At 40.3% G+C, this 24,703-nt stretch overlaps 1 protein-coding gene across 2 annotated transcripts in view; it reads left to right on the plus strand.

The window, feature by feature from the left end:
* Positions 1-3,713: 3,713 nt before the first annotated feature.
* cfap251 (cilia and flagella associated protein 251) overlaps positions 3,714-24,703 on the plus strand; it is a 70,405-nt gene continuing 49,415 nt past the window's right edge. The window contains exons 1-6 of one of the 2 annotated variants that reach the window (XR_009515432.1): positions 3,714-4,026; positions 9,479-10,018; positions 12,417-12,668; positions 13,979-14,119; positions 15,772-15,881; positions 21,529-21,637. Coding sequence is in view for 1 of the 2 variants with exons in the window: in XM_059988202.1 (XP_059844185.1) it covers positions 9,488-10,018; positions 12,417-12,668; positions 13,979-14,119; positions 15,772-15,881; positions 21,529-21,637 (1,143 nt within the window). In the remaining variant the exon portion in view is untranslated. The remainder of the gene's footprint in view (positions 4,027-9,478; positions 10,019-12,416; positions 12,669-13,978; positions 14,120-15,771; positions 15,882-21,528; positions 21,638-24,703) is intronic. The other variant, XM_059988202.1, reaches the window with a different exon arrangement.

Raw genomic sequence — 24,703 nt, forward strand, 5'->3', positions numbered from 1 at the left:
AAGGGCAAAGTGGAGGTGCTTGATGAAGTGGTCCCCCAATCTGTGTCTGCTCTCATTGCTGTAGAGGAGTGTGTACTGGAGGCACCAGATACAAAAGATGACCCTGACATCCTCACAGATGAAGTGTCACCTCACCTGGAAGGACTGTTTAGGGCCCTGAATTGTGGTGTGAGAAGAGCTGTAGGAGCAGTGTAGCAATCTTATTTACAGGGATAATTTCAGCATTAGATTTTATACAATCCTTGCATTCATTGTAGATAGTAAATTAGAAATAAGCATAGTTAATTTCAAACCTGGATCCCAAACATTCATTTGGACCTACTGTTACCAATTCCTTTATCTGTTTCATTAATCATATGTTTCCTAAAACCTCCCTTCACAACTTTCCTTAAGGTGCTGTTCTCAACCAGAAATTTGATTTACAGTAGTACCAGACAGCACAATCTTTTAAAAAAAATATGCTGTTTGTTTAGTGATGAGATCATGATAAACTAGTTACTAGATTTTAGAATTTAGTTATGATTGCCAGTTCAGAGGTGTGTTTTTTCTTTTGAAAGAGGAAGAGCAAGTTGTTTACAATCCAACACATGCAAATGCTGGTGCGTTTAACTGAAGATTTCAGTTTAATTTAAATGTCTCCATTCAGTATTGATATTGATTAGAACTGTCACATGACTGATAACATAGAAGGAGCCTGTGTGTCAACTCCTGTCTGTGGTAGCAGTTTGAAAAAGTAATCCTGTGTAATCCCACAGCCAAGCCTTTTTCCAGTATGGATGGATGGATGGTGAATGGTGATATTCTTGTTTCTCATCCAGCTGTTTGCCATTTATTTTAAAAATGAATTTCATTTTGCATCTCCTTTCAGAGGGAAATGGTTATTACTTTTTGGTTATTAAAACTGTATTTAATTTTGATTAAATGCATCCTGATGAAGGGCCTTAGCCTAAAATGCTGACTGTTTATTCATTACCATTGTTGCTCTCTGACCTGCTGAGTTCCTCCAACACTTTGTATGTGTTACTTTAGATTTCCAGCATCTGCAGCATCTCTTGTGATTTTAATTTTGATTGTGTTGGATTTCTAAAAATGCAGCACTCCTTAGTTCAACTTTATAATTTCAATCTAGATTAATATTAAATCCCAGGGAGTTACATTTTCTGATTGAAGCAAGGTTATGCCAACTTGTGGTGCAATGACTTATTCAAATATCTTATGGGTTATTATGAAATTTGTTGCTGTGTTAGAAATCCCCAAATTGGAAATGGTACCAGATTTTCATCCGTTTGAATTTGTGTACATTAAGTGTTTGAAGATAATATTCTGAAGTCCCTTGGAGATGCTCAGCTGCAAGATATATAAATTTATCAATTTTGACTGAAATAAGTTAAAACTTAAATGTTAATTTTAACCAGACTTGGTTACCTCTGGTAATGGTTGTTTACAGTGTTTTACTAGCCATCATTTAATCCTAAATTTCCACATTGCCATTGTTAATGCAAAATTTAATCAGAATGAAAGTACTAAAACTTACAAAAAAAGTATAGATGACCTTGTAGTTTGGCAGATGATTTATTGAAGGACATTTGACGTACATACTGTATATCTAATTACTGGATTAATTTATGTACAAATTGGTTATTTGTATATGGTGTCTCGTGGGTAAATCGTTAACTGTTGGTCAGTTACATACTGTTTCAAAGTTGCCCTTTTTTTTCAGAGGCATCCTTTGCACATCATGCAAATATAATCAAATTATTTGCTTTAATTTGCAAACGGACAATCCATTTTCATAAAAGTAGCTAGAAGGTGAAGCCATATAAATATATGTTGTATTTAAACATTAAAAAAAATATATCATCTATCCAGGAACTTGCACTGAAACATTCTTGCATCTGGTATTAAAACAGATAACCCCCTTTTAGCCCCCATTGTTAATAATTGATGGAGTACAGCTGTATAAATTGAGTCCTGTGTGACTTATTTAGTGTTTCCAGGATTTTATCTGCATATTGTTCAGTTCACTGCAGTCCTCATGGCAAAGAATTCCCTGAACCCAACAACAGAAGACTTGAGGAATACACTGCATTTACCAACACTCCCAGACTTACCCCGCCAACCTCAAGTAGGTGGATGCCCACTCAGTGGGTCGGGGAGTGACGCAGTTAAGTCAAGCCAACATTTGATCAGAATCAGGTTTATTATCACTGGCATGTGATGTGAAATTTGTTATTCCAATTAATATTAGCATGACATTAGTTATTGTTAATATACAATCCTTAGGCAAACAGTTCATTGTGGTTTAACCCATTTCATCTGCCTACTACACATTGGCATGAGATTTTAAACACTAGTCCTTATCCATAAAGCCTTTGCAGTGTTTGCATCCAAGTTCAGCGTGTCCCAGATCAGAAGACATCTTTCATTAAGTGCTCCAGCAGTCATTGATCCCTAGATTTTTCTCAATGGCAATAAGTGTATATGGCACAGAGTTCTGTGTTAAACAGTTGCATGGACAGATTTTCCAGATCTTCTTGCAAAGTCATTCTAGAAGAGGTGGACAAAGGTTTTCTTAATTGTCTTAAGGTTTTCTTGTAATATGGCTGTTAAATGAAAGTTGGCCATTTTCAACATTAGGAAAGCAAAGTCTTGGTACTTGCTTAAAAGGTTTGCTGATGACGCGTTCTGTCAAATGAATCGAATGTCCATTTTATGATTGTGTGTGACTGGTGAAGTTTAAAGCGATGATTCACTCCTGCCCCGCTGTCATTATATAGCGGTGGTAGTAGTGAAAAAGCCACGTGGGGTTGAATGTAATGCGCCCTGTTAATGCATGTTATATTACTGCGGTTCAGTGATGACGGAAATTAATTAAGGTAGCAGGAAAGTTGCCCATTTGGGATATTCCACGAAGAAAACCACTTGTTTCCTCACGTCTCCAGTTATGAAGAAGAGTCATTCTCTACGCACGCCGAGTTTTTCCACCACTTTTGTGTATTTATTTTAGATTTCTGCCGTTTGTTTAAAACGAATCAATCACTTTAATTGCTAACTGTTGTTTATCCGGTTTCTTTTACTGTATCTCAAAATCAGATTTAACATCACCGGCATATGTCATGAAATTTGTTAACTTTGCGGCAGCAGTACGAAGCAATATATTACACATATAAAAACTGAGTTACTGTAAAAAAAATATATAATGTATATTAAATAGTTGTTAAAATAAGTAGTACATACCAAGAACAGAAATAAAAAAAAGTAGTGAGATGGCGTTCATGGGTTCAATGTCCATTCAGAAATCTGATAACAGAGGGGAAGAAGCTGTTCCTGAATCACTGAGTGTGTGCCTTCAGGCTCTGTACCTCCTCCCTGATGGGTAACAGTGAGAATAGGGCATGTCCCGGGTGATGAAGGTCCTTATTGATGGACACCGCCTTCCTGAGGCACCGCTCCTTGACGATGTGTTGGGTACTATGAAGGCCAGTACCCATGATGGAGCTAACTTTCCAACTTTCTGTAGCTCCTTACGATCCTGTGCAGTAGTTTCCACCCCCCCCCCCCCATACCAGACGGTGATGCAGCCTGTCAGAATGCTCTCCACAGTACATCTGTAGAGGTTTTTTTTAGTGTTTTAGGTGACAAATTGAATCTCCTCATACTCCTAGTGAAATATAGCCACTGTCTTGCCTTCTTTATAGCTGCATCGTGACGTTGCGACCGGGTTAAGTGCGCAGAGATCCTGACACCAGGGAACTTGAAATGGCTCACCTTGCCGAATTTGTAAGGATATCTGACTTTAACCATCACTGGAACAATGCAGACCAACTGTGTGTTTAGTCCAATCAGCTACATTGATATTATGAAGCTGCTCTTCGACTGGCCTCTGGCAACCAGTTCGTTGTTACCTGTATCCTAGCAACAGCGGCGAGCCTTGAAACTGACTGAGATTAGAAACAGCTTGCTCCTCCGCTGCCAAAATTAAAAAAAAAAGCCTTATTTTTTGGGGGTGAACCACAGAAGTTTTGGGTAAGTAACGTTTATTCTAACGCGGGAAACGGTTGGCAGTATTATTGAAAACAGTTCTTCTGATATCGAGATGTGAAGCAAAAACGTGGCGAGCTGAAGGATGGAGGGGAGACCATCAGAGTACCCAGGGACAGAGCTGGCTGGGGGCTGGAGACTTCCTCCCCCGGCTCTACTCGCTGTGCCACCATGAATACGACCAGGCGGGAAATGATAAGGTGTCCTCGACCTGTTGTGTTTCTCTTTTCACAGATGCAGTCTGGCATGCTTCCCCCCACACCCCCTACCGTTTCTATTTCGGATCCCCAGGGTTCGGCAGATTCTTTTAAAAAAATATTTTTATGTGCTGTATTTATTGCTGTATTTTTATGTGCTGTATTTTCTTTTAAAAAAATATTTTTATGTGCTGTATTTATTGCTGTATTTTTATGTGCTGTATTTATTGCTGTATTTTTATGTGCTGTATTTATTGCAATTCGAACAACTCAGGAAAATCCACGTCACCCAGGATAAAGCTGGCCTCTCGGCTTGCAGCTTAACTCTCACTAACTTAAAGTTCACCCCCTTGAGACTGACGACAGTTTGTTGCGGCTGCATTAAACTACCAAAGGTTGTTTACCACTTCTACCAGCTGAGGGGTATATGGGAACTCCTCCAAAGTTTGCCACCAATCCCATGATATTGGACATCCTTTACTTTTCCTTTGCCACTGGGACAAATTCTCGAAACTGGGTGGCGTTAATCGTTTCTGCGTGTAGACAATTAGTACGGGGGGGGGGGTACTCTCATTACCACAAAACGACCACGTTCTGTACGTGATTTTTAAAATAATCGTCAGCATTGTAATCTCAAAATGATCAAAAAAATTGGTTACCTTTTTCATGGCTATTCCGTTTGAGAAACATTTTTTCTCAACCTATATATAGTAAATTCCCAAATGGATTTTAATTAGGAATTACAAATGCGGAAAATAATCAGCTTTAAATGTGAATGCCCAGTAAAGCTTTGGTCTACATTGTTTAGCGATTTGACGATAGTCTGATGAAGGCCAAGAGATAGCGTACTGTGTATTTCCCTTCTTGGTTAATGGATTCCCTTGAACATGGTACCCTTTACCTTCAGTTTAATCAAGGCTGCTCAATGTTACACTTGGTCAAGAGCAGTAACTCTCCCCTCATCTCCAGAATTCATCTTGGTTCGTGTTCGTTCATGTTCAGTTCTGGTCACCTCACTGCAGGAAGGATGTGGAGATTATAGAAAGGGTGCAGAGGAGATTCACAAGGATGTTTCCTGGATTGGAGAGCACGCTTTCACGTTTGTAGCCCGGCGGCGGCGGTTGGTGCAGTGTGGACAGGACAAGACAATAGGTGGAGCGACGGAGGATGAGAGGTGACCATAAGATGATGAGAGGCATTGATCGTATGGAAAGTCAGAGGCTTTTTCTCAAGGCTGAAATGGTTGCCACAAGAGGGCACAGGTTTAAGGTGCTTGGAAGTAGGTGCAGAGGAGATTCCGGGGTAAGTTTTTTTACTCAGAGTGGTGAGTGCATGGAATGGGCTGCCGGCAACGGTTGTGGAGGCGGGTACGATAGGGTCTTCTAAGAGACTCCTGGATAGGTACATTGAGCTTAGAAAAATAGAGGGCTATGGGTACCCCGAGGTAATTTCTAAAGTAAGTACATGTTCGGCACAGCATTGTGGGCCGAAGAGCCTGTATTGTGCTGTAGGTTTTCTATGTTCTACGGAGGTCTTGCGAAATGCAAACAGTATTAGTGAGCAGATTATTGGCGATTTTGAGTGTTACTTCATAGTACTTTTGATAACACTTTTCATCACTTTGCTGATGATTGACAACCAACAGTTTGAGTCGTAATTTGTTTTTTTAACAGAGTAATTCTCCACATTGTTCGGTAGATGTCAGTGTTGTAACTGTCAGTATTGGAACAAATTGGGAGCGCCTGGTCTGCTTTGTGCCGTTGGTACAACAGCTAGGGTGCCGATGACGCAATAATCTTTGCTGTATTCTGTGTCCTCGGTCACTTCTTGGTATCTCTTGGCATATCTAGTTAGTTGAAGAATGGATTTAGTGGTGGTTTGGATCTCAGGAAGTAATCATTTTGGAATATCTGGTTGGCGCTGGTGAACATGGTTGTAAATGTTTCAGCCTTGTCTTTAGCATTCACGTGCTGGGCTTCACTATTGCTGTAGACCTAGATTTTCAGGGGCCTTCTTCCATCTTCTTCCGCCTGCCACCGATTCTAATTGCTAGATTAATTGGGATCTGATGTCAGAATTACTTCTTACAGTTCCTGCAAATCATTAACACCTCACATTGAATCAGGGACGATCCTTTCGCTTAATTATTCATAGCCTAATAAATAGGAGTTGTGGTAGACCATTCAGCCCCTTGTTCCTGCTGCACCATTCAATAAGATCCATTGTTCATCTTTTATATCTGTGCCACATCTCTGGATCTCCTTAATATCTAAATACCTGTATCTTGATTTCTGTTTTAATTGTGCTGAGTTACTGAGCCCCTATGATCTATTAGGGGCTCTAAAGATTGGCTATCATTTGTATCTAGAAATTTCTTCTCTGTCCTGAATGGCTGACTACTTACCTTGGGATTTCCATCTGAACATAGCAAGCAGGAGAAACATCAGCTCCATATCTACCCTCTCAAACCCTGTAAGTGTTTCCTTAGGTCACCTCCCATTCTTCAAAACCCAAGACAGGATCTGCATTATTTCTCCCCATTTGACAAACCCATCATCCCTGGAATCAATCTTGTAAATTGGGAGAGTGGAGTTCATATACTTTTAACTTAATGGGATACAGTACACATAACTTGTGAACAATATATTATTTAAATCTTAGTTATTGTGTGTTTACTGTCACAACTCGTGCAGTTTTCTAATCAGCCATAGCCATCTCACACATCATGCCATTACTTTCTTCTTCATTAAAATGGTTTGTTAGGAATTAAAATGGTTGGCCTCTGGGAAATTCTGCTTTAGGCGGCTGGAGCGGAGGTGCTTGACAAATCGGTCCCCCAACTTACATGGGAATTACCAGCGTAGAGGAGACTGGTTTGGGAGCACTGTATGCCATGAACAACCCCAACAGATTCACAGGTGAAGTGTTGCCTCACTTTGGTTTTGTTGCTGTTTGGGGCCCTGAATGAAGGTGATGGAGGAGGCACTTTGTCGAGCATCTCTACCCCATCGACCAAAAGCAGAATTTCCCAATGGCCAAACATTTTAATTTCAGTTCTTATTCCTGTCCCAACATTTTGGACCATGGCCTCTTTTTGTGGCACGATAAGGCTACTTTCAGTGTGGAGGAGAACACCTTATATTCCGTCAAGTTATCCTCCAACCTGATGGCATTAACATCAATTTCTCTTTTTTTTTCCCCTTCCATAGAACACTACAGCACAGAAACAGGCCTTTTGGCCCTTCTTGGCTGTGCTGAACCATTTTTCTGCCTAGTCCCACTGACCTGCACCTGGACCATATCCCTCCATACCCCTCTCATCCATGTACCTGTCCAAGTTTTTCTTAAATGTTAAAAGTGAGCCTGCATTCACTTTTGTTGAGTTTTGTTCAGTCTTGTTGAGGACTTTTCCTCCTCCACCTAAAGAGCTTTATTTTTATGTCTGATCCCAAAGAATTTCAATTCCATGCTCACTTGAAATCACACATCTACTCTTCGCTAAAGGAGTCAACAGCCAGCAAACAAGATTTGGTTTCTGATGCACCATCAATAACTCTCGGAGATGGGAGGCGAACAATAGGCTTTTATTAGCAGCAAGAGACCACGACACAACATCCTGGAGACTGAGGGGGGGAAGCAGTGCCTCCAGTCGCCATTATACAGGGGTCTGTGGGAGGAGCCATAGGAGCAGTCAGCAGAGGGGTGTGTCCAGACAGGTATACATAGTTTACCACAGTTTCTATATTCAAATAACATATTATTAGATGTATAGGATTTTCCTAGCAAGTTGAGCTACAACTGTCTCCCTATTTTAGACCAGAAATCCAAGCTAATGCTTTCTGATAGGTATAAATTGATACCATGCCAAGTAGTGCAGCTACCCTTTAAATAATGAGACCATAAGAATTAGGCCATTTGACCCTGCTCCGCCATTTCAATATGGCTGATACATTTTCACTCTCAGCCCCGATCTCGTGGATTCTCACCATATCTCTTCATGCCCTGACTAATCAAAAATCTATCAATCTCTGCCTTAAATATACCCTTCCTCCTTCCCTTTTCTTCTATTCCTCACTCTGGCCTGTTACCTCTTCTCCTCACCTGTCTATCACTACCCCTGGTGCCCCTTCATCTTCCCTTTCTCCTGTGGTCCACTCTCATCTCCTAGCAGATTCCTAGTTCTCCAGCCCTTTTACTTTTCCCAACCACTTGGCTTCATCTATCACTTTCTAGCTAGTCCAGCTTCCTGTCCCCCACCTTTTTATTCTGGTGTTTTCCCCTTCCTTTCCAGTCCTAAAGACCTGTCTTGACCTGAAACATTGATTGTTTATTAATTTCCATAGATGCTGTCTGACCTGCCAAGTTCCTCCAGTGTTTTGTGTGTGCTACTCTGCTAAATATATCTACCACTTCTTGTTTATAACTTCTAATTTTATAATTCCTTCCTTCAAGCATGGTGAGCTTGACTGTTACGTCCTTGTAATATTATTCAATGAGGCCTGGAGATGTAGGGAAGGAATTCAATGTACTGGGAACATAGTGGTCCAAGGATCAAATCAACCAATGAAACACAGGAGGAATTGTACCCACTTAATTTAATTGGTTACTCCATAGTGCTTTAAAAAAACAGTCCTTGTTTCACTCCTAGTTCTGGAAAATCACCAATATACATTTAAATGAAAGTCAAATAAATGCAAATTGTGTGTGTTATCATACGTTTTATTAACTTTCTCCCAATTAATTAAGATTTGTTCATAATTATTTAGCTTAATCATGGAAGTTACAGAGTAAAGCCAATCAGTTGTTTCATTCTTATTCACAGTTAATGTAAGAAATGTGATTCTGTTGGTGTGAAACTCTTCCAAAATGCTGAATGTTCCGCCTTTATAATGTCATAATGAAAACATATTTGCCTCTTATCATTCTCATTTCACACTACCTTTTCATTTTCTTGCATTCCATTATTTCCTAATTGTGTTCAAGCTTTGTAACTTCTAGTTAGTAATCCCTGTTGTCCTCCCTTTGTTTTGAAATGTTCTCAATAGAAATATTTTCCTTCCCCATCCTTGCTTTACCCCATTCTCTTGATAGCTAGACAAGTGGCTTGGCCTTGTAACCATGTATACAAACCATCCGCCATTTTCCCTGTCATTTCTTTCTGCCTTGTATCTCAAGTCAGCTGCAGATGACGAAAGAGATCTGCTATATGGGGAACTATAATTTATGACATTTTCTTTTAGTGATTAAATATGGATGAAAGTGAGCAAGATCCAGCCACAAATGCATCAGAAGAAGTAAACATAATCTCTGAAGAAACCCAAGAACTAATGAAGAATGTTGAAGGACATTTGGACCAGGAAGAACCGATGAAGCCAGAGAGTTTAACTCAACTTTCCTCTGAAACTGCCAATGCTCTGGAGAGTGAAAGTAATTCAACTCCTGAAGGGACAGGGCAGCTCGGTAGTGATGACGTGAATGGAAATGAAAACACTGTAAAAGCAAATGACAGTACTGATCAGCAGAATGAAATGGTCTCTGAAGATGTAGCTGATGAACAACACTCACCTTCTCCAAAACCAGGCACTGAAACATATTCAGCTGAATATCAGGAAAATGCACAAGGCATTGAACTTGGAGAGCAGATAAAGAATGATGATCAATCTGATGTTAACCCAGAAAACCAAGGTCCAGCTCCAACCCCAGTAGCTGATCAACCTCAAGCTTTTCCTGACAATCTTCCAGAGACAGAGGGAGGTACAATTCACGTGAACACAGAGCAGGTAGATGCAGGGATTGTAATCTCATGTTTACTGCAGGGTTGGCTTGTTGGGAGCTCAGAGGAAAGGAAAATGTATGGGTGAGGAGAGAAAATGGTTGAAGAGGATCATGAATGGGCAAGGGAGATCAGCAAAAAAGATAGAAAGGGAATTAAAGATTACAAAGAGGATCACTTGCTGGGTGAAAGAGGATTGAATAAGGGGTAAGAAGATTGACAGAAGATTAAAAAGCTCAAAGGTTCATTTTGTTATCAAAGTACGTTTGCAGAATACATCCCTGAGATTAATCTTCTCCAGATAGCCAGGAAACAAAGAAAAACCATGGAAGTCATTGAAAGAAATCAAACCTCCCCCACCCCTGCACAAAAAAAGAAAAAGAAGCAAAAACTCACAGACCCCAAACCCCCAACCTCCTCCCTTGCACAAAAAACTAACACCTCACCCACATGAAAAATGGCAGCTAGAACATCAAACCCCAAATCCCCAACCACTTTCCTCGCACAAAAAACTAATGTATCACCAACTGGAAAATGGCAACGAGACATCAAACCCCAACCACCACTCCCAACATGCCAATTGGCAACTAGATCAAAAACACAGAAAACTGAAGGAGATCCATATAAACTACAGTCCACACAAATAATCACAGAAATCTCAGAATTCTAATAACATCCTCCATCAGTGTCGAGGAGATGGCTAAAAGTACTTGGGAGAAGAGTATTGCAGGAGGATGGTATCATGAAAGAGCACCATGGTGGATAGTACAGTGGGGAAGGTGATCAGGATGGTATGAGAGGGATCAGAATGAGGTTCATAAAGGAGCCAAGATAACTAGAAAAGGGAATTGCAGAGGAATGAAAGTGAATGGGAGAAAAACATCATGAGGGAATTTTGATGGGGGCATCCTCGAGTGGAGCATTGTGGAAACTCCCTAATGAATGCCAATGTTGGGTGGAGTGCTGGGGGAGTTCAGGCATAGAGAACATAAATCATAACAACTCTTTTAAAATTTGCATTCAAGTGGTGGATAAATATGATGCAGATTGAGATTTTCATCATTGCACAAGTCCTGTTCATACAGTGAGAATGATTTTATTATGTCCTTAGTTGATGCATTATGTTCACTGAGAGTCTTAGAACACTACAGCACAGAAACCAGCCCTTCAGCCCATCTACTCTGTGCCAAACCTTTAATCTGCCTAGTCCCGTTGATAAATTGTTAAATAACCATATAACCATATAACAATCACAGCACGGAAGCAGGCCATCTCGGCCCTCCTAATCCATGCCGAACTCTTAATCTCACCTAGTCCCACCTACCCACACTCAGCCCACAACCCTCCACTCCTTTCCTGTCCATATACCTATCCAATTTTACCTTAAATGACACAACTGAACTGGCCTCTACTACTACTACAGGAAGCTCATTTCACACAGCTATCACTCTCTGAGTAAAGAAATACCCCCTCGTGTTTCCCTTAAACTTCTGCCCCCTAACTCTCAAATCATGTCCTCTCATTTGAATCTCCCCTACTCTCAATGGAAACAGCCTATTCACGTCAACTCTATCTATTCCTCTCAAAATTTTAAATACCTCGATCAAATCCCCCCTCAACCTTCTACGCTCCAATGAATAGAGACCTAACTTGTTCAACCTTTCTCTGTAATTTAAGTGCTGAAACCCAGGTAACATCCTAGTAAATCGTCTCTGCACTCTCTCTAATTTATTGAGATCCTATAATTCGGTGACCAGAACTGTACACAATATTCCAAATTTGGCCTTACCAATGCCTTGTACAATTTTAACATTACATCCCAACTTCTGTACTCAATGCTCTGATTTATAAAGGCCAGCGTTCCAAAAGCCTTCTTCACCACCGTATCTACACGAGACTCCACCTTCAGGGAACTATGCACTGTTATTCCTAGATCTCTCTGTTCCACTGCATTCCTCAATGCCCTATCATTTACCCTGTATGTTCTATTTTGATTATTCCTGCCAAAATGTAGAACCTCACACTTCTCAGCATTGAACTCCATCTGCCAAAGTTCAACCCATTCTTCTAACCAGCATAAATCTCCCTGCAAGCTTTGAAAACCCACCTCATTATCCACAACACCTCCTACCTTAGTATCATCGGCATATTTACTAATCCAATTTACCACCCCATCATCCAGATCATTGCAAACTAGTCAAAAATAATTTCAGATATGATTTTGATGACAATTATTTTTAATATTGTGGTAAATCAAATTGAAGATAATGTGTCCATTATGAACCAATGTTTCTCAATGGTTTATAACACCAGTTACTCTGCAGAAAAAATGGATGGTTGGGACAGATTGAAATTATCTGTACACATTTGGAATTCAGATCAATAATTTTAATTTTATTTTGCAGTTAACAAAGGATGATTTAGGATTGTTTAGTCTTACAACAGAGGGACAAAGGCGGATTGTTCCAGCTTCTCCAAGACCAGCTTCTGATATATTTTGCCAAGATGAAGCAATACACAAGGATATATGCTGCCATGCAGTGGCAGTTGGAGCAGATAGTACTATGGCAATATGTCCACCAGAGTCCTCTTTGGTTGATACTGCAGTTTGTGACTCTGTGTTTGAAGAACACTCCTACATTAAACAAAATTCTTTGGTAAGCACTGCCTTTGAAATTGATCTGATCATTTAAAAAAAAATTATTTCTTCCATCCTTCACTGATTTAATTCTTTTCCCTCTTTTAAACTCTCCCTCCCATGCTATGCCATATCTCCTTCAAGAAAGCAAACAAATCTTAATAATACTTTATTGATGCAGCTTTTTAAGATGTCATTGGGGGATGTAGTATTTGAGGTAATTGTAGATGAATGCCCTCATGACCATAACTGGATAAGATAACAAACTTGTTGAACAAGCAAGTCATGTTAGAAAAGTTGATATTCCAATACACTGCACCAGCCACAACCACCTTCTAACATTTTTACCTTGTTTCTTTAGTGTGATTAATTATTAATTACATCTTAAAAATAATTCAGCCTCATTTTTCTTTTGGTAAATCTGTTCTTGATAAGTACTTCACAGAGAAAAAATCAATTGAAAAATGTTTACATGCAGTTCACGCAAACACAGGCAACATTTATTTACTTGCAGTTAATGTGTGTCCATATTATAGTGACACCGAGAACAATATCTGTTGAATTATCACACCCAACACATTATATTAGATATCATTGTGTGCAAAGGAGATTGGCAGGTTTGCGTTACCAAGGAGCCATCTCACAAAGATCCTTTATATAGGTTCTACCTCTGAGTGACCGCACAGAACATTCTCCTGAAATTGACGTGTGCTACTCCGCAACACTCAGACCTGGATGATTCCATCCACAGGGATGTAGTAGATTTTAATACAGAAGCTTTTCCCGTGGTTGATGGTCTAACATAGTACAACCACAAATCTGGAATGGTTGGGAGCTGTGCAGTGCTGGGTTAGTGATTTTGCAGATTCATAGGTGGTTAGGTTAGGAGTAAATAAATAAACACCTCTAACCCATTTGATGATCACCTCACCCTAGCCTTAAAGTGCCCTGTAAATAGTCCAAGTTGGATAATAAAGAAAAAAAGAAACGACAAGTGGAAAACAAGTGACTTTTATTGAAGTACAGGACAGGCATCTGTATTTACTTACATTAGGCTGCTTATTGCCACTTTCAAAGTGAAGAGTTGGATTGTACAACCGAGCAGAATTACATGTCTGAAAGTGGGGGGAGTCATCAGGATTGTCTTGTGTTATGAACACAAGATGATTGAACCTCCATGACCTGCCACTGGCGATGAAGTTGCTGGCGATGCATTTGGAGTATGAACCTATACACTATACCTTCAAAATTATATTATATTGCAGAATAGTTTAATATCTGGAAGGAATGGCAACTGAAAGACAGAACAAATTTATTTTCTTTTAACAGAATTTAATATGGTCATTTGGAATTAATTCCAATACTCCAGTGCATGCTCTGCATATTGACAACAGGAGGCTAATACTTTATGCTTCTTCACATACTGCAGTTATGAATAACTTTTCGATTACCAGGCAACATCTCTTGCAGGCAAGTAACTTTAGATATAATTTTGTGTCTTTAGTCCATAGAATCATAGGATAACACAGCATGGATATTGACCCTTCAACCCAACTCATCCATGTCAAGCTAGTCCCATTTGCCATACCCTTCTTATCCTTTCCTCTCCATGTACCTGTCCTTGTGTCTTGTAAATGTTATTGTACCTGCCTCAGCCATTTCCTCTGGCAACTTGTTTGATATACAACCCCACCCTCTACAAGAAGAAGTTGCCCCTCAGGTTCCTTTTAAATCTTGCTTCTCTCATCTTAAATCTATGCTCTCTGTTTTTGATTCCTCTTCACTGGGAAAAAGACTGTTTATACCCCTCATGATTTTACAGTCGTCTATTAAGCACCCCCCCCCCCCAACCCCCAGTCTCCTACGTGTCAACGAATAAAGTCCCGGCTGCCCAGTATTTTCTTATAACCAGGCCTTCAAATCCTGGCAACATTCCCACAAATGTTTTTGCACTCTCCAGCTTAATGATGTCTGTCTTAAGGCAGGATAATCAAAATTGTTCATAATACACCAGGTGTGATTTCACCAGGGTTTTGTACAAGTTCAACATAATGTCCCAACTCCCATACTCAGTACCTTGTCTGACGAAGGCTAGCATGCCAGACACTTACCTTACCACCCTATCTACGTGTGATGGCACTTTCGGGGGAACTATGTACTTATCCCTCTGTTCTACAACGCTCCCTGGGGCACTACTAATCCCTGTGAAAGATGTACTTTGGTTTCATCTCTCACTTATTTGAGTCATGTGACATTTACCATTCTTCAAACTACTAACCTAGCTGATCAAGATACCCGTGTTTTATTGATAACCTTATTCATTGTCTATGATACCGTCTATTTTAGCGCCATCTCCATACTTGTTAACCATTTAATAATACAAATGATCATCGACTCAAACTTACCCTGAGAAAGTGTTTCACACAATGACTGAACTTTCTAGGTGTAGCTCCCCATCTCCTGCATTCTCAACCAAATTGTTTATATAAATGATAGACAATAATAGGACCAGCGCCGACCCCTGTGGAACACCACAAGTTACAGACTTCCAGATGAAAAAAATATCCACTGTCACCCTCTGGATTACACTATGATCAGGGTAATTATGGAACAATTTTGCTAGCTCTCACTGGAACCTTTGCGATCCAACCTTAAGTTCTTAAAACAAAAGTTTGTGATATCTCTGCTATTTTTGCTCACATTTTTTCAACAGACAAGATGTAAATTTAATGAAGGAAATGACTTAACTATCTTAAAGTGCTGCTAACAATTTCATTAAGAGCTCTTTCTAAAGGCATTTCATTTGCTTCTCCTCAAGTTGCCCCATATTTTCAATCAACATATTGCAAAAGTCCATACACAATTTACTTAATGTGGATACCCTTTCTATTTAATGTATTTAGATTTTTTTTGTATTCTTGAGTGATCCTACTACCTTCTATTTCAAAATCTTTTAAAATGCATAGTTAAGCAAGGGACTTTCCATTGAATATTCGAGTAACTTCAACTACAGGTTTGCTAATAATAAGTAGTAATGAGTTGGTTAGTAAGTCTAAAATGCTTTGTTCTGTGTATCAGCTCCAGTTTTTGTCTCATTGTACTACTTGTAATTTGTTCCCCAGGGTCATTCTAAACCCATTATGTGCATAGCTGTGTGTGGCAACAGGAGATGGGTAGCGACAGCAGACAAAAGCCCAGAGAGTTTAGTCATTGTATGGGATACTTTCTCAGGGTAAGTTTGAGTATTATTAAATGAACTCTGTCTCCATTCTACTGTACATCTAACTTGCTGCTCTAAATTGTTTTATTTACATATTTCAAATAACTTGGATTTTCATCCTTTCCTATTTTACTTGGCTTCCACATTGTTTCTGTAGAATAGTAGAAGTCCTTGCCAGACTGTTAGATAACTGGGCTGTTAGATAATGTAAGAGAGTCCTTTTGGTAGTGCTATTTTCATCCTATCCACTATGGGGATTCTCACGGTCTTCATTTTGCTGCTATTGCCTGTTTAAAAAGAATGTACTCCATCACCTTGTAGTATGACTCACTGAGGGTTTGGACGCTAAAAGGCTTCTATTTAGGAGAAAGCAAAAAATAATGCTGATCTTGAAAATATATTAAGACCATAAAATATAGGAGCAGAATGAGGCCAATTGGCCCATTGAATCTATTCTGCCATTTCATCATGACTGATCCATTTTCTCTCTTGGTCCCAATCTCCTGCCTTCTCTCCATATCCCTTCATGCTCTGACTAATCACATTTGGAACAATCCTTCTGGTAATAAAAGTTGTACGAATTAGAAATGTGAACTGACTTTATTAGACCAAACAATTTCGAAGTCAAATTGCTATTTTGTAGTCTTAGCAGCATTTACAAAATGTATTGTCCATTAGACGAGAACGTTACATTGTTGTTGATTACTTGCTTGGTTTCTACATTAATTACTTGTTTACCTTTTCCAAAGCTTCAGTGCAGTCTTCAAACTAGGTTAATGTATAGTGTACGTGTGTGTGTGTGCCCTTAACTCCTGGTGGATTCGTTGGGGTGCCATCATGACAAGCTTTTTGCACAGATCTTTTTGGTGTGCTCATCATATGGCGTGTCTTGGGCATCTGAAACCTGGCGGAGTCCATCCCTTTCCAGTTAATGTATAGTAGTTTCATCCAAAGAATATAGGGCAATAATAAAGATAGTCTTTTCCTGAGATCCTCCTATCATAAAAGCCAGGCTTCAGCCAATTCTATTCACTTCACGTTATATTGATGAATTGGTAAATTGATCTATTATTGTCACATGAACCAAGGTAAAGGGGTGGCACGATGGCGTAGTGGTTAGGACAACACTTTTATAGTACCAGCGACCCAGGTTCCATTCCTGTTGCTGCCTGTAAAGGAGCTTGTATGTTGTCCCCATGACTGCATGGGTTTCCTCTGGGTGCTCTAGTTTCCTCCCACAGTCCAAAGACCTACTGGTTGGTAGGTTAATTGGTCATTGTAAATTGTCCCATGTTTAGACTTGGATTAAACAGGAGGATCACTGGATGGCGCAGCTTAAAGGGCTGGAAGGGCCTACTCCACGCTGTATGTCAATAAATAAATAAATAGATAAAGTGAAAAACTTCGTTTTGCATGCCATTCACACATTATGACATCATTTCTTTATAACAAATTATTTCATTATAACAGTGCATTGAGAAAGCAATAACAGGATGCAGGATTAGGTGTTACATTTACATGCAGCCTCCTTGAGGATGTTCTCTGAAGGGGAGGATTGTGCCCAGGACAGAACTTGCTGACTCTGCAACCTGCTGCAGCCCCTTGCAATCCTGTGCATTGGAGGCTTCATGCCAGCTGGTGATGCCACCAAGTCAGAATGCTCTCCATTGCAAATTTACAAGGCTCTTTGGTGACACACCAAATCACCTCACACTCCCAATGAAGTTGAGATGCTGGAGTTTGAGATTGTTTGAGATTGCATCCATGTGATAGATGTTGACACCCAGAAACTTAAAGCTCCTCTCTCTTTCTACTGCTGACTCCTCAATGAGGAAGAGTGTGTGTTCTCCCTTCCCAAAGTCCACAATCAATTCCTGGGTCCTGCTGACAATGAGCCCAAGGTTACTGTTGCGACATCACTCAAACAGCCAATATATCTCACTCCCGTATGCCTCCTCATCGCCATCTGAGTGATGGCATCTGCAAAGTTGTAAATAACATTTAAGCTGTGCCTAGCCATGCAGTCATGAGTGTAGAGAGTAGAGCAGTGGGCTAAGCAAGCATCCTTGAAGTGCACCTGTGTTGGTTGTCAGTGAGGAGGAGATATTATCACTGATCCGTACTGACTGTGTCAAAGTTGGCATTGCAGTCGGGGGGGAGGGGGAGGGAGAGACACACTCAGGCTTAGAAACTTGGTCACTGATGAGGAGATGGTAGTATTAAACTCTGAGCAGCAATTAATAACAACGGCCCTGATTAAGCTCCCATATCTTATGGCCTAAAACATACATTAGACCATTAAGCCCATTGAGACTGCTCTGTCATTCAATCATGGCTGATTTATTTTCCCTCTCGACACCATTCTCCTGCCTTCTCGCTGTAACCTTTGACGCCCTGACTAACCAAAAACCTATCAACTTCCACTTTAAATATACATACTGACTTGGCCTCCACAGCCATCTGTGGCAATGAATTCCACAGATCCAGCAGCCTCTGGTTAAAGACTTTACTTCTCATGCCTAAACCACACAGTTATTTGCCAAACCACATTGTACCTTTTTACCTAACACAGGAGTTCTCTGGGGCAGGGGCATTTCTACAGAAAATAGCGCCTATGGCAAGCACTGAAATTGTGACCCTGTCCAAACATCTAATACCCATCTTTTAGATAACTTTACCATAATATCAGCTCAAAAATACATTGCAATTTGCCTATCACCACAATAGGTCAATGGCAGACGCAATCTCAATGGCTCTCCACATGGCTTTAGTCCACATGGACAACACAAACACCTATGTCAGGATGCTGTTCATCGACTATAGCTCAGCATTAAATACCATCATTCCCACAATCCTAATTGAGAAGTTGCAGAACCTGGGCCTCTGTACCTCCCTCTGCAATTGGATCCTTGACTTCCTAACTGGAAGAACACAATCTATGTGGTTTGGTGATAACATCACCTCCTTGCTGACGATCAACACTGGTGCACCTCAGGGGTGTGTGCTTAGCCCACTGCTCTTCTCTCTCTATACCTATGACTGTGTGGCTAGGCATAGCTCAAATACCATCTATAAATTTGTTGATGATAAAACCATTGTTGGTAGAATCTCAGGTGGTGAGGAGAGGGCGTACAGGAGTGAGATATGCCAACTAGTGGAGTGGTGCTGCAGCAACAACCTGACACTCAATTTCAGTAAGACAAAAAAGCTGATTGTGGACTTCAGGAAGGCTAAGATGAAGGAACACATACCGATCCTCATAGAGGGATCAGAAGTGGAGAGAATGAGCAGTTTCAAGTTCCTAGGTGTCAAGATCTCTGAGGATCTAACCTGGTTCCAACATATCGATGCAGTTATAATGAAGACAAGACAGTGGCTATACTTTATTAGAAGTTTGAAGAGATTTGGTACGTCAACAAATACACTCAAAAAATCTTCTATAGTAGATGTACAGTGGAGAGCATTCTGAGCGGCTACATCACTGTCTGGTATGGGGGGACTACTGCACAGGACCAAAAGAAGCTGCAGAGGGTTGTAAATTTAGTCAGCTCCATCTTGGGTACTAGCCTACAAAGTACCCAGGACATCTTCAAGAAGCGATGTCTCAGAAAAGCAGTGTCCATTATTAAGGACCTCCAGAACCCAGGGCTTGTCCTTTTCTCACTGTTACCATCAAGTAGGAGATACAGAAGCCTGAAGGCACACACTCAGCGATTCAGGAACAGCTTCTTCCCCTCAGTCATCTGATTCCTAAATGGACATTGAACCCTTGGACACTACCTCACTTTTTAAAACATGTAGTATTTCTGTTTGTATACTATTTGTATCATATTTCTGTTTTTTGCATGACTTTTAATCTATTCAATATATGTATACTGTATGCTGAATAAGATTTATTTATTTAATACTATTATTATTATTTTTTCTGTATTATGTATTGCATTGAACTGCTGTTACTAAGTTACGTCACATGCCGGTGATAGTAAACCAGATTCTGATTCTGATTCTGATCTCCCTCCAGTTGTAATGTGCAAATTAAACAGCAGGAAAACTACTTGCTCCTGGACTGTATCATCCTTTGGAGCATTTCACACAACAGGAAGCTAAATGGAATGCCTTTCAAGCAGCAGACATTTTAAAACAAAAACATGCTCCCTGCCCATAGCGTGCAAACTTACAGTGTTCCAGCTTGGAAATCCTGTCTCAACAGTTTTCAACAACATATCACACCCAGTACCAGTACTACCACTCTGGTATTTTTCTTTCTTTCTTTATCCAACTCTGTTTTTGTGGATAGTCTTTTACATTATACCAGTAAAATTCTGATAATCCAACACACCTGTGACTTTGGAGGTAGAAAATCTGCAGGTTTTTTTGGACAGTTGTATGTTATTTTTATTAGTATCCAAACAATATTTTAAATGTTGTACTGTAATAAATTTTGCAGTCAGCCTTTAAAGAGTGCATAGGAATCTGCCCCCTGTAAACTTAAAGGAAGTGTGGGAAGAGGGCTGTTCTGCTGTTGTCTTGGTGCTGCAAAGCAGAGCAGAGTGCCAGTAAGACTGTGAGCGCAGCAGAGCTGTTGTGGTGGGAGTGGTATTGCAGTGGTTCCAGGTCCCTGTTCAAGCAGGAGGTAATTCTAGCTATAAGCAATCTCTCAAAGCACTGTATTACAGCAGGTGTGAGTGCTATTGGATGATAGTCATTGAGGCAGCTAACCATGTTTTTTGGGCGCTGGTATAATTACTGTCCTTTTAAAGCAGGTGGGAAGCTCAGACCACAGCGGCAGTGATAGGGAGAAGATCTCCTTTCACACTACTGCTGGTTGATTGGCACAGGTTTTCAGTTTCCAGCCTGGTACACTGTTGGGGCCTGATACCTTGTGAGAGTTGGCCCTCAAAGGATCATCTGCCATTGGCCTCCAAAAGGATGTCCTTTTACAACCAAGATGCAGAGAAATTACTTTAGTCAGAGGGTGGTAAATCTGTGGAATTTGTTGCCATGAGCGGCTGTGGAGGCCAAGTCATTGGGTGCATTTAAGGCAGAGATAGATAGATTCTTAATTAGCCAGGGCATCAAAGGGTATTGGGAGAAAGCAGGGGAGTGGAGATGATTGGATGAAGTGGATCACTCATGATTGAAGGGCGGAGCAGTCTCGATGGGCTGAATGGCCTACTTCTGCTCCTATATCTTATGGTCTAATGGTCTTATGATTGATGGTGTGCTTAGTTATCTCTGTTATCTTAGCCAATATTTATCCTTCAGGCAACCTCATGAAAACTATAAAATCCTTACTATAGTTCTGTTTGGGTGAGTTTGCTGTACACAGATCGGCAGTCGTACTTCCTACATTATAACAACAACTAAAATTCAGTAGAACTTAATTTGGTTTTTAACATGGTGGGTCTGGGGGGCATGACAAGTGCTTTGTCGGTTCAAATTTCTTTTCTCAGTAAGAGAATCTGAAAAACAGCTTTCGTGTGAGAATTAGGGAAAGTGGATATGACTGGCATCAATATCTATTGCTTCTAAAGTATATATTTTTGCATCTTCAAAAAGATGGACTTTTCCTTTCAAGTAACTTGCGGTAACTCAATTTTCAACGTTAACTGTTCTTTTGTAGTTTATAACCACTAAATATTTACTTCTTGGCTTGCAGTATACCTGTACAAACACTCTTTGACTGTCACCCAGAGGGTGGAATTGAAGCTTTAGCTATGTCTGACGATGCCAAGTACCTTGCAACAGTTGGGACAGGCTCAGTTCAGGTGCATAACTAATAATTATTTTTCAATTTGTTTTATCTCCTTTGAATATTTTTTAAAATATAATAATTTTAACATAATATATAAGGGAATATTTTAACCTGGTAAGTACAGATTTTTTTTGGTGAAGAACTCATCTTTAATTACTTTGTTAATGTTCCCCAATATTGTCATAGTTTTCAAGGCGTCAAGTAAGCTATAAAATTACGCCAAATAATAACTGAAATCATGTACTCCAGTAGAATCTCATACTTTAAGCAGGGAAAACACAATGTCATGAGCCACTGAGAGAAATGATAGTTCAGCTAATGTTTGTTATCTTGCAATCTCTGCCAGAAAGTACAAGCACTGAGTGTTTGGATGAATACTGCTTGCACCTGGATTATTGCTGAGCTTGACTAGTCAGTTAATCCTTGATGATTAGCCACATTTAACAAGATTTGTCTGTATAGATATGTGGTTGCTGATACGTAGACCTGGAGCCCAAAGCTACTCAAAACCTTCAGGAAAACAATGTAGAGTGGACAATTAAAGATTCCAAGTACGTTTATTATCAAAGTACGTACACAGAATACAATTCTGAGATTCATCCTCCCCCAGTTAGCCATGAAACAAAGAAACACAACAGAACCTGTTCAAGAAAACATCAAGCACCCAACGCGTGGAAAAAAAAGAACAAGTAGTGCGAATGGCAAAAAGCGAGTGAACAGTGCATAGAATATCAAACATCAAACCAGGAGTGTTCAGTTTAGTTCAGTTCAGTGCCACGCTGCTAGCCCGCTGCAGGCTGAAGGGCCTTTCTTCGCTGAAACGCCCCCAGTCCACATTGATCAAATCGCTCAAAAGCTGGAAAAAAAAGAGTAACCAGGTTCCAGAAACACATGCAGTAAGAACCTCAAAGCCCCCAAAACAAGTCCACAGCCTCTCCGATCAATCGTTGCAATGTGAATCCCAAGATTCCTGCACTTTCCTCCACTAGAAGCTAGCGAGAGGGAGAGTAAGACTGGTCAAATGCAGGCAGACGGTGCCAAACCCTCGCCGGTCCCCAGCTCTTGTCCTTATCGACTTCACCCTTTCTTGACTCCTCAGTCAGAGAGAAGCCATGGAATTGATCAAGCAATTCCTGGCTTCCAGACCTCACCGAACTCTCCCGGAGATAGCAAAGAGCAAGATTGCTCTATTGGCCCTAAAACATATCATCAAAATGCAAATCACAGGTTCTAATCGCTTAGTTGTAGAATCATATTTGAAAGAAGTAGTTGTTTTGTGAACTGTCTGCAGGGCATCACCATTGGTCATGTTTTTTGCTGGTGCAATCTTGTTCTGAATTAAAAGACAAAGAATAGAATAAGTGGGCTCTTATTCTGCCTCATCTCTGTTCAACATTAGAGAGATAGATAGATACTTTTTTGATCCCAAAGGAAATGACAGTGTCACAGTAGCCTTACAATTGCACAGATATACAAATGTTAGAAGAGAAGTACGAAAGAATAAAAAATAAAGTTACTTCAAAGTATAACAGGGCAAGGGGGGTCATCACTTCCCCAACTATAGGTTGACACATTATAGATCCTAATGGCTGAGGGTAGGAATGACCTCATATAGCGCTCTTTGGAACAGCGCAGTTGCCTTAGTCTATTACTAAAAGTGCTCCTCTGTTCAGCCAGGGCGGCATGCAGAGGGTGAGAAACATTGTCCAGAATTGCCAGGATTTACTGTAGAGTCCTTTGTTCTACCCCAGCCTCCAATGTGACCAGTTCGACTCCTATGACAGAGCCAGCCTTTCTAATCAGTTTATTAAGCCTGTTGGCATCACCCGTACTGATGCCATTGCCCCAGCACACCACTGCAAAGAAGTTTGTACTGGCGACAACAGACTGGTAGAACATGTAAGGAAAGGCCTGCATACTCCAAAGAACCTCAGTCTCCCTCCTCAGCAAGTAGAAACATCTCTGGCCCTTCTTGTACACAGCCTCTGTGTTGGTGCTCCACTCAAGTCTGTCACCCAGGTACACCCCCAGGTGCTTGTATTAGCCAGAAGATAGGTACTCTCACAGCATTTTTGATACTTAGGCAAATTTTTAAATAGCATCTGGATGAGCACCTATGCGCTATTGACCACGTGCTGGTAATCGTGATTTGTATAGATTGATACTTTAGCATGGACATGCAGCGCCGAAAAGCCTTTGATGTGCTGTGTGATTCTATGACTATATTCAGTATCTCCCAGGAATTGCTTGGTCTACAGGTGACTACAGTATGTAGGAGGGTTTCAGTGGCAGATAAACCAAGATGAGGATGGAAATGGTTGATGCTACACATGTGAAAAGAAGGAGAGTTTGTGCTGAGGTTTTGAGGATGAGGTAATTTGTCAGGGTTCATGTCAGTCTCAGTTTGATGCAGAGTCAGGTTAGAAGGATGAAATTGCAGATGAGGATCTGCAGTTTGTAGCAATTGATTTAATCTTTCCCATATTAAGCTGCAGGAAACTGCAACTGATCCAAGACTAAATCCTGGCAAACTCACAAATGATATAGGTAGTGGCAGAGGTGAATATAATATTGGGAGGCAGTGGTGGTTTTCATGGTTCTGTGTGGCTCCATGACTTTGTGCAATGTTGCCAAAGGGCAGCTTGTGTATAATTAAGGGGACAGGAAAGAAAAGTCATTTTGAGTTGAAAAGCTAAAGTCAAAAGGATGAGTAAAGAACTCATTGCTGGGGATGCACTCACAATGATTTTATTTAATGAGTAGAATCGAACGCAAATTATCCACCAAACTGGATAACATGGTTAAGCATATATTGAGTTAAGAGAAGGTGAGAAAGTATAAAGCACTCTTTGTAGAACCTTATGCACTGTTAGCATTATGCACCATAGACACAATCGCAACCAGGGGCGTATCTATGGAAAATAGCACCTATGGCAAGCACTGAGATTGTGCCCCTGTCCAAACACCTGACATACATCTTTTAGATAACTTTACCATAATATCAGCTCAAAAATACAAGTCAAGCTTGTTAATCTTTTAATTAACAAATTATGGCACTACATGAAAATTATAACTGCAC

This window comes from Hypanus sabinus, chromosome 13 (assembly GCF_030144855.1).
Source record: "Hypanus sabinus isolate sHypSab1 chromosome 13, sHypSab1.hap1, whole genome shotgun sequence".
NCBI lineage: Eukaryota > Metazoa > Chordata > Chondrichthyes > Myliobatiformes > Dasyatidae > Hypanus > Hypanus sabinus.